At 47.0% G+C, this 10,702-nt stretch overlaps 1 protein-coding gene across 1 annotated transcript in view; it reads left to right on the top strand.

Moving 5' to 3' along the window:
* The first annotated feature begins 219 nt into the window (after positions 1-219).
* Positions 220-10,702, top strand: part of Fmn1 (formin 1) — a 151,913-nt gene continuing 141,430 nt past the window's right edge. The window contains 2 exon segments of the mRNA XM_048332706.1: positions 220-1,685; positions 3,100-3,217. Coding sequence (XP_048188663.1) covers positions 300-1,685; positions 3,100-3,217 — 1,504 coding nt within the window. The 5' untranslated portion in view covers positions 220-299.

Genomic DNA, 10,702 nt, shown 5'->3' with positions numbered 1-10,702 from the left:
CCGGGCACCCGGGCCCGGGGGCGGAGCTCCGGTGAGGTCCCGGGCCGGGATCTCCCGCAGCCGGGCCGGGCCCGCCACAGAAGGCCTTTTGTCCGAGGTCACCAGCACGGAGGTGCCAGCCGAGGAGCCGGCGGGCGGGCGGGCGGGCCCCGCGTGGTGAGGCGCCCTCCCTCCCGCGCCCCCCGCGGCTCCGCGCGGTGCCGCCCGGCCCGGCCCGGCCCGCCGCCCCGTCCGGGAAGCCGCGGCCCCATGGAGGGCCGGCGCTGAGAGCAGAACTTCTCCAAGGGCACCGCGGGGCCATGGAGGAGCCCGGGGCCGCGAACCCCGGCCCCGTGCGGGCCCCGGAGGCGCCCGAGGCCGGTCTGGAGATGGCCCAGTCCCTCCTGAGCCGATTCTCCATGAAGACCCTGTTCGGGTTCACGAGTAAGGTGGAGCCGGTGGAGCCCGGGGAGGAGGACGCGGTGCTGAAGGCGTTCCGCGCTTTGGAGTCGGACGGCCCGGGCCCGGGGCCAGAGGGGCCGGAGGAGCCGGCGGAGCCGGCGGAGCAGGCGGCCGGGGCTCCGGGTCCCCCCGCGGGTGCTCCGCACGCCGGGCAGGCCGCCCGGGACCCGGCGGACCCAGAGGGAGGCCGGGGACCCGGAGGAGGGGAGGCCTCGCGCCCGGCCCCGGAGGAGCCGCGGCCCCCGACTCCCTCGCAGGTGGACGGCGACGACGCCCTCTGGGTCCGCGGGACCCTCGTCCACACCACCAGCGACTCGGAGGCGGAGGAGGGAGGCCAGGAGCCCGGCGAGGCCGGCAGCCCCAGCGGCCCCCCGCCCCCCAGCCCTGCCCTCTCCCAGCCCTCTCCGGAGCCCGAAGAACCTCCAGGAGATGTCAGGGAAGACCTTGCTCCCCGCGAACCGACGGACACGGGGATTCGTGGGGACGCCGCCCAGAGGACTCCCCCCGCGCTAGACGGCGCCCTGGGGTTCGCGGGCGGTAGCCCCCCGCCCGAGGACCCCCGCGAGGATGGGGGCCCGGCCGGCGAGGCAGGGCCCCGGGCCCCCCCTGCCGCCTCGGGGCCGAGCCCCAGCCCTTCCAAACGCGACGCCCCCGGCGAGAAGGCCTTCCAGCTCCCGGCCTTCTTCAGTGGGCTTCGCGTGCTGAAGAAGGGGGCCGCGGCCGAGGGAGAGGAGATCATCACCGAAATTAAACCCAAGGACGGGGACCTGGCCCTGCTCAAGCTGACCCAGCCCGTCCACAGGTCCCTGGCGCAGGCCGGGCCGCCGGCGGCCAAGGGCCAGGGCCGCGCGGCCGACCCGAAGGCCGCGCCCACGCTGCTGGAGCAGCTCTCCCACCTGCTCAGCCTCGACGGGCCCAGGCCCGAGCCCGGGCCCGAGGCCCAGGCCCAGGCCGACCCCGACGCGCCCCGCGGAGACACGGGCCACGGCGCCACGGACCCCGAGGGCCACGGCGGTGCCGAGGATGCCCTGGTCCCCAGGGGCCAGGCGAAGCCCAAGCCCCCCGAGACCGCGCTGGAGGCCTTCAAAGCCCTGTTCATCCGCCCCCCTCGAAGGGGGGTCACGGCAGACACCTCCGAGCTGGAGGCGCTCAAGCGCAAGATGAGGCACGAGAAGGAGTCGCTGCGAGCTGTGTTTGAGCGGTCCAGGCCCCGGCCCGCGGAGGGGCCCGCGGACTCCAAAAGCGTAGGTAGAGGCAGGGGTTGCATTTCCCCCACGAGATGGGGGTGCTCCGTCATTTCCTTCCAGATTTCTTGTCAAAGTTTATCCTGGCTGTCTGCTGTTGACTACTTTCACCTCAAGGAAAGTATCGTAATGAAATGAAGCTGTCTGTCCTTGTAAGGAGTTTTGAATTGGATGGAAGTACTTTGCCCATCCTCTTTTTCTGGAATGTAATTAGAGGGATAGATGTAAAGACGTGTGACTGGGAAGGGAAACACGTTCACTCAGAGTTAAACATCAGCAGCAAATGGACCTATAAAAGTTTAGCTGCGTGAGGAATCAGGCAATGGGGAGGTGTAACCTAGATTCATAGATTTCCTCTGCTTAATTATACCTCTGTGGAAACCTGTATTTCCATTGAAAGTCTACCATTTAATACAATCTGTGTTTGTGGTATACTTGAAATGACCCAGGCTGGATGGAAAGGCTTCTTGATTGAGCACCGAGTTTAGAATAAATGCTAGGTTTTTACTTACTGGTTTGGTGACCTTGATAATCTGAGCCTCCATCTCCTCATGAACAGGGAGGAAAATAACCCTTGCTTTGTAAGGTTATAGTGAGATCCACAAAGTGGGATCCTGAGAAGTTAATGGATAAAGGCCTTTGACATTCAAAGAAAATGAATTCAAATAATTGATGAATATGAGGAAACACCTGTTCAGTTAAAGCTGATGTTAAAACTCATAAGAATACTGAGGGGAATTTTCTTGCCTATTATCAATTCAGTATATGATTGTCACGCCCCCTTGTGTATTTAATATATTCAGTTAAGACATTAAACCTAAAATGATCTTGGGTTATTGTTAAAAACTAAACACAAAAGAGCATTCTCCTTCTTGTAAAATTCAACTCCTATAAAAACAAACAAACAAGCTTGAGAGTGACATTGTCCAAAAAGAAATGTACTCTTTTCCTGACTTATATAACTCCCATGTACTTCACCTTTATAATAATAAAAATTTAAATTAAGGAAGACTTGAATATAAAGCTAATCTCAATCATTTTTAATAGGAAAGTAAAAATATTAGTGTGCCTTTCTAAAGTTAATGGAGGGTATAAAAAATCCTACTGTGGTTTGGGATAAATTTGTAAACTATGAATGTGCCCAAATACAACACATTTGTTCTGTATCATCAACCTCAATTTGTGCTTTTAAAGATGGCTATATTAATAAAAGTGTAGTGCTTGTTTTGTTTTTAATTTATGCCCCTCCCCCATCCTTTACCCCTCTAGAAAAGGTTCACAGCACAGTAGGATATGTCATTGCAGTGAATAAAAGCAGAATAATATTAGCATTAGTGTAAGTATGAGTGTGCTTGGCAATTCATATGTTCTGGCCATGTTTCCCTTCACTTAAACTTTGCCTGCTTTTCAACAGCCTGACCAGAGCCCTACAGAGCAAGACGACAGGACTCCAGGCAGACTCCAAGCTGTCTGGCCCCCCCCAAAGACAAAGGACACAGAAGAAAAAGTGGGACTGAAGTACACAGAAGCAGGTAATGTGGACGGAAGCCAGGCACCCAGGAACCAATCTCTTCCTGCAGTGGCTTTTAGTTCTCACTGCCTCAACTCTCAGAACTTGGGGTTTTGTTTCCTTATAAAATGTGATGCTGAAGGCCTCTTGTCATTTAGGCTTGCTGCTAGCAAACCTCTTAGGGAGAAAAGGCAACTGTGGGGAAATGAATGAAAAGGGGCATGTGTGTCAAGCAGGAGAGCCTTTGGGGAATGAGCGGAGCAGGTTGATTACACATTCCCCAGGAAGCAGGTGGTTGGAGCTCATATAATGTGCTAGCTGGTTGTGTTGCTGGAAGAGGCAGCGTATGCTTCTGCAGAGCTGTAATCTGAGGTGCTGTTTGTCTCTGAGTAATACTTTCAAGATAAAGGAACCTTGTGCACAGTGAATGTACAGATGGCCTATCAGTTACTTGCCTGCTTTTGTGAGACAAAGCTTCATTTAATGCATGTCCAATTTTAAAGCAACCGAACTCACTGGAAAACTTCCCAGGAGCTCTATTTGAATCTTGTTTAAATGGAATAGGACTCCAGATATTTTCAGTCTTTTAAGTCAAGATTCACATGAAACTTAGCATCTCTGTAGAATTAGAGATAGACATGGTTTAATTGTGTGTGTGAGTGTGTGTTTGTGTGTGTGTGTGTGTGTGTGTGTCTGGAAAAATCTCTGCCTTCCTGATATTTCATATATGTATATGTATATATATATATATATATACTCCAAATATCTGCCTGATATTTGGACATTAACTATTCAGTGAATCCAGGTATTAGCAGAACCTAAGAAACAGCAGACACTTGAAGAAGCCTCTATTCTGATGCTTCCTTGTCTGTTTAAAGTCTGTACCTACTAAAGCAGAAAACAAATTTATCCAGCTCCCTTTGCAGAATTTTCACTTAACTGAATTCTTATGACAGGGGGAAAGACTGAAATCATAACACATCTGGATAGCTTTGTTAAACACCATTGTCTTCTGTTAAAGTCCCAGTCAGTATTTAGGAGGAAAACTGATAATCTTCTAAAAGGGAGCAATTTACAGTCCTTCTTTTGTCCTTTGGGCCCAAGAGACTTTTCAAATCCATGTTCCATTCTCTATGAAAAAGATGTCACTCCTGATTCACGACAGGCTGTAGGTTAAGCACGCTTTGTGACTGTATCTCTCTTCTCTCCTATTTCCCTTGTGCCAGTTCCATCCAGTGAGTCTTCCTTTAGCCCCCACACCATACACAGCAGATCTTTTGTTGGTTGTCATAAGTAGGCATGTGTAGTAAGACCAAGTTATATAGTTGTCAACAATACTTTGGTAGGTAGATCAAAATTTGTGTGCTTCCATAGGTTTTGGTGTGATAACAGATTTACCCCATGGTTGAGAACATCCACATTGGCAGGTGATAATTTCTCCCTTAGAGGTACACAATTACTCCTGCAACCTACCCCCCACGAATGACTTCATAGCATTTAATTCTTCTAATCCATACAGGATGGATACTCTCACATCCTAATTGCTGTATGCAAAGCCATTTCATTGTTTCTGTGATTATGAAATTTGCAAAACTGCCATCTAGATTTATTTTCCATCATCTGGTATGGTATGAGTGATTGAATGAACTGAGAATTGACTTAATGAAAACAGCCGACAACAAGCCCAGAATACCATGAGTCTTCATTCCTCATTTCTACTAGATACTTCAGTCTTGTCCCAGCCAGTGAACAGAGACAGGCTTCCTTGTAAAATGGGCAGTGACAGAGTGGAGGAATTTAATGTTGTAATTCCTTTTTTTGACTCTACCATATGTAATATCTTGAAGTATTTATGCCTCACAGATGTTGCTAAGTTTTTGTTTTCTGCCCTCTTCTGCTTGCAGAGGCTCAATGGGATACCCGATTTACCTAGGCCATGTTTTCTCAATCTTCTTTGATTGGCTGTTCTTAGAACGACCCAAGGTCTTACTTGAGGGGAGAAGGCAGAGGAGAGGGGCCAACAATGACAATTGTGTAGGGAGGGCTCAGAGAGCACCATTGCAGTGAGATGGGGTAGGCTGGTCACGGCCAGGAGAGGTCAGCTGGCTCCCTGGAAGACTGCCTTAGTGGCAGTAGTTCTGTGTGTCAGGTACCCACTTGCTGGGGAGCCTCTTGGATACCCACTTATCTGCTGGTATACTTTGGGAGAAAGGGGTTCCTATGGAAGAATTAGACATCTGTGCCTGCAGCAGAGTAACTTTGGACCCATTCCTAGATATCTCTCTGTGGCTGCTCTGTCATTTACTGGTGATGTTGAGAGTTAACATTTTCCACTGTACTTTTCTCATGCTCCGTTGTTCAGTGAACTGAAGTCTAGTTTTCTGTGGAACACATTTGTGGTGACTCCATTGGCTCCCCTGACCTTGGGGAAATGGACAACACTTACCTCTCTGCAGGGAGCACAGACAGAAATTAGTCCATGATAGCTCAAGGTAGCCAAGGTCTTGTGCCTTTATCTTTTCAGTGTGTTTATTTTCCTACAGTTTATTATTCATTAATTTACTGATATAAGAGATTGAGACTCATCCACTGAGCCACACACTTCTAATCCTGCTGTTTACTGTGGGTTCTTTTGTTTGTTTGCTTGTTTTGAGGTAGGTTCTCACTTCTAGCCCAGGCTTATGTGTAGACTGAGATCCACCAATTTTAGGCTTCCTGTAGCTGCTGGGATGACAAATGTGTGCCACCGCATCCCAGTTTCCCTCCACTGAAGCATAATCCTCACAATCTCAGCCTTCCATGTAGCGTGGCACATGACAGCCACATGTTGCTGTGCCTAGCTGTGGGCTGAGAAGAGGTCTTGTGAATTTTTTGTCTGTACTGACCTTGAGCCACAGTTCTGTTTTTGTCTTACCAAGAAGCTAAGATTATAGGCCTGAGCTACCAGCATCCAGCTCCTATTTTTATTTAATTTGTTTTTGGGAGTACTGTGCCTCATGCTTGCTAGGCAGGAGCTCTACCTCCCGAGTCACACCCAAAGCTCTTTTTGCTATAGTTATTTGGAATACGTTTTTATTTTTTGCCTAGGACAATTCTATGTATGACTCCTATGTAGCTTGGGTTAGAAGCATGCAGTACCACTTTCAGTTTATTAAAAGGGGATCTCCCTAACATTTGCTCAGGCTGGCCTAGAACCATGGTCCTCCTGCTCTCCGCATCCCTCACACACATATGGGACTTCATGAGTGAGCTACCGTGCTAGGTTCCACTCTACAGCAATAGAGTGCTCTCAGCATTCTGTCCTGGTGATATCTACACTCTAGGTAGAGCTGGCGAAGCAGTGGTGTTTTTACCATGAGGCTACCCCCGTCCACATCCTCACCCCAGTCCTTAGGTTGCCCTCAACCACTTTGGATTTGTCCCTACTTCAGTTTTCTTCTCAGAACTTTAAGAGGTCACCTCATGCCGCAGTGAACTTTTGCTAAGGGTAAGGAGTACAAGAGCCAACCTAAGAGGAGCTGTCCCTTTAACGGAGTGTTCCAGAGTCCTCCTGGCCACGTGAGGGTGGCCTGCCACTGTTGCTGGTGCCACTGCCAGGCGTGCTGTCCCTTGGCAGTCCCTGGCACTATGACCAGCTAACCCCTTTGGCTGTAGAGTCTGTGGCACCCCAAGTTCCAAGCCTGCTGTTCAGGGCACCCTGACCGCCAGCCTCCCAGTCCTGGGGGGGGGGGTGAAGTGCTGATTAAAAGAAGCCCCAGGTCCCCACAGAGCTGCCCCTCAGAGGATGCTGAAGATGCTACTTTAGGTGAATTGAACACTAAAAAGTAAAAATGAAGCATTTAGGTATTATAGACTGCCTTTTCAGTCTCTTAAATGACTTTTTTTTTTTTTTAAGGGGCAGTACTGGGGCTTGAACTCAGAGACTGGGCACTGTCCCTTTGCTTTTTTGCTCAAGGTCAGTACTCTACCACTTGAGCCACAGCTCCACCTTCAGGTTTTTTGGTGATTAATTGGAAATGAGTATCTCATTAACTTTCCTGCCTGTGTTAGCTTTGAACTGCAATCCTCAGATCTGCCTGTTAGGTAACTAGAATTATAGGCATGAGCTATTTTTTTAAAGACACTCTTAAAATGGCTTAAAATAATTGGTGGTATTGGGATTGAACTTAGGGGCTCACGTTTTCTAAATGACATTTACTATGTATTATCAGTAGTGACTTTAATTTTTTAATTATTCATAATAAAATATTATAAATAATAGTCCTCAAAATATCTTTGCTCACAAATGCACTTTTAAGTAATTGGGATAAACTCCTACTGAGAGATTTACTATACATACAGGTACATGCTATTTTAAAGGGTTTTGATGCATATTACCAAGTTGCATGTTTTTTTATCTTGCTGAATACCTTTATGTAAAAACTAATAGTTCTTAGAATTATTAAACATCTGTTTTTATCATATGATTTTAATTTTACTTATTGTATTTCTGTAGCATTTGAGCGTTTATATCCTTTCATTGTAGAATTTTATGGTTTTTTTTCTTTTGGATTTTTACTCCTCCAAATTCACCTTTTCCTTTTCCTTTCTTCTCCCCATCACTTTTTTCCTTTCCTTCCCTTATTTCCTCACTTCCTGTCTCCCTCTCTCCTCCTCTCCTCTCCTTCTCTCCCTCTCCTCTTCACCCTCTACCCTTGCTTTTTCAGTCTCTCTTGTGGTACTGAGGATAAAAGCCAAGGCCTTGTGCTTGCTAATCAAGCAGGCTATCACTGAACCACGTCTGTAGCCCTCATATTTCTTAGAGTTCTTTCCACTCTTTCTGTCTTTCCCTCCATTTCATTATAAAATTTTAATTAGATGAATAATCTGAGGTAACAATATCAGATAACTTTTTTATATCGAGAGTTCATTTTACAGCAGGCTTTGGCATAGGTCTTCTGTTTTGGATATCTCTGTGTGTGCAGGTATGTGTGTGTGCCGGTGTGTGTATGCACGCATCTGTGTGTACATGTGCATGATGTCAGTATCTTCAACACTTGAACATTGCAGGCACGTGAGTATGTGGTGGTTCAAGTTCTCTTACATTTTTTAGAAGTGCTTTTGGCTTTCCTCACATATCTATTGTTTTAGAAAAGCCTACAGGTCACTTGCCTCAAAATATCCTCAAAATAGCTTCAAAATATCTCCTTGGATTTTTCATTGGTGTTATATGACCTTGTAAATGAAGGTGAGGTAGGTTAGTATCTCCACCCAGGAACATACTGTATAAAACTACTTGGCTTTTTATGACTTAGAATGAATTGCATATCTAATACATGCAAATACAAGTTATAAGTGTATGTGAGTGTATCTTGCTTTTTTCTAGGTGTAATCACTGGTGGAATCGTTTAAAATTTAAATACTATGAATTTGTTTCCCTCTTCTAACTGTCCAAAGCATTTGTGAGAATCGGATGCCTGTATAGGTCTCCCTCCCAAGGCAGGGCTTCTCTAAGGCCAGCATGTTGAGACTGACTGATGTCAGGGAAACCTTCCCTGACTTTTACTTGGGTGAGGGATTTTTCTTATTTTGAGACTCCTTTAAAAGTCCAGGGATACTAGCAAGCCACAGAAGAGCACACTACAGTGGGTATAACTTATGTTTCTGACTTCCTCCTGTACCCCATGGCCATCTCTGCACACCCTAGGTTCATATGAGGGACATCTGCTCCCAACACCCACTGCAACAGGGCTTCCTTTCCCACTTGCCTCCTGATCTAGTCTTTTTTTTTTATTAATTAAATTTTGTTGACAAGGTGTTGTGCAAAAGTGGTACAATTACATAATAAGGCAGTGAGTACATTTCTTGCAATATCTTACACCCTCGTTTTTCTTTCCCTTCCCTAGATCAGGTAGGCATATATATAATACCTAGTGTACCAAAATCATATACAGTAACCATGTAGTGTACGCCAAAGGAAATTCACCTAGAACTTTAAATGTAACGTCAACAATAGAATCCTCCCGTGTCCTTCTCTTGGAGTTGTTTTTGCTTATCTTCGTCTTATATGATCATGTGTACATAGCTGTTGAGCTATTGTGATCCACTGATAGGTCTATTCTAGACCTTTTTATGTTTAGCAGTTGTTTGGTTTTAGATATAAAAACAACCCTGATCTAGTCTTTGAAGGACTGCCTGGAGTTTCTCTTAGCATGTGTCTCCACATCCTGAGATAACTGAGGGGAATGATTGTGTAGCTGTCAGTGACTTCATTACCCATTGCAGAGGGAAAAAGAAGTATGAAGAAGAAAAAAAAGCACTGCTATTTTCTGAAAGAAACTGTGCACATTTGATTTCTCCTCCAATGAGTATGTAGAAAAGCTTTCTGTTCTCTAGCAGTACCTCACAACTGGGTGGAGGGCTCCATATGTCCTGTTTAGCCAAGGAGGAGAAGAGGCTTAGTGTGGGGAGCTGTGGTCACTGAGCAAGCTAGCCGTGCAGGTAGCATCTCCAGGACCTCGGAGCATCTCAGAAGTATTCTTGTTTGGGATATTGTGGATAGGCCATTCCTCAGCTAAGTACAGACCGGCCCTCTCTGTGGCTTGTTTCTAATTTGGCTTTGCTTTATTACAAAGTGATTGAACTGTTAGTCATCCTTCCTCTTTGTTGGTGACTCACATGCTCTTGCTTTACCAGCCCAGGAGAGCTATCAATATCTTGGGATATTTTATTGTCCCAGTGTAGTCTGAGTTTTAATTTCTTCATTCATAGCTAACACACTGTAATAGCTGTGAATGGGTAGTCCTTTAAAGTCACATGTCTACACAAATTACCCACATGTCCTTTCCCATAGGCACATGTGGTATGCTGAGTCCTGGGCACGGAGTGACTGAGACAGCACAGCAACTGGAGGCTGTACAGGAAGGACCAGAAAGCCTTGGCACTTTGTGGGTGCAGAAAGGGAGATTGGGGGTGAAACAGTGTTAAGCGTTCCCTGACTGTACAGCTGTGGACAGGAGATCAAGTCCCCAAATATAAATGGGAGCTGGGCCTGGCGCTATGTTCAAGGAATATTACTAAGCTGTTTTGCTCAAAGTGGAGCCAATGCAAGAGATTCAAATGGGGAATCTCGATTTTTAGAATATTAAAAACCAAGGAACTTTGGAGAACATGGGTTTAGATCTCTCTTCATTTGGATCAAGAAATGGACATTCATGGCCAGTAATGTGCTACTTAGTGGCAGAACTAGGGCTGGAGATTGGGTCTTCTGACTAGGTCTATGCATTTATTTTTATCTCCCATGGCGGCGTATATTTCTTGTCTCCCAGCCCAATCCTAGCACCTCAGCCTCCCTCTGAATGTTTCACTCATCAAGATTCATGAAGATTGGTTTAATTTTCAGGAAGGATAGAGGAAGGAAGCAGTCTGAAAGATTCTAGAAACCCACCTATCATCACTGCCCATACTTCAGGTGGTGACATCCCTCCTGTGTTCTTGGGGGGGTCTTGTGAACAGTCTTACATATTTT

The sequence above is a fragment of the Perognathus longimembris genome, chromosome 23 (assembly GCF_023159225.1).
Source record: "Perognathus longimembris pacificus isolate PPM17 chromosome 23, ASM2315922v1, whole genome shotgun sequence".
Taxonomy (NCBI): Eukaryota; Metazoa; Chordata; class Mammalia; order Rodentia; family Heteromyidae; genus Perognathus; species Perognathus longimembris.
Note: the sequence above shows the minus strand (reverse complement) of the source record. Positions and strands in the feature narration are given on the sequence as shown.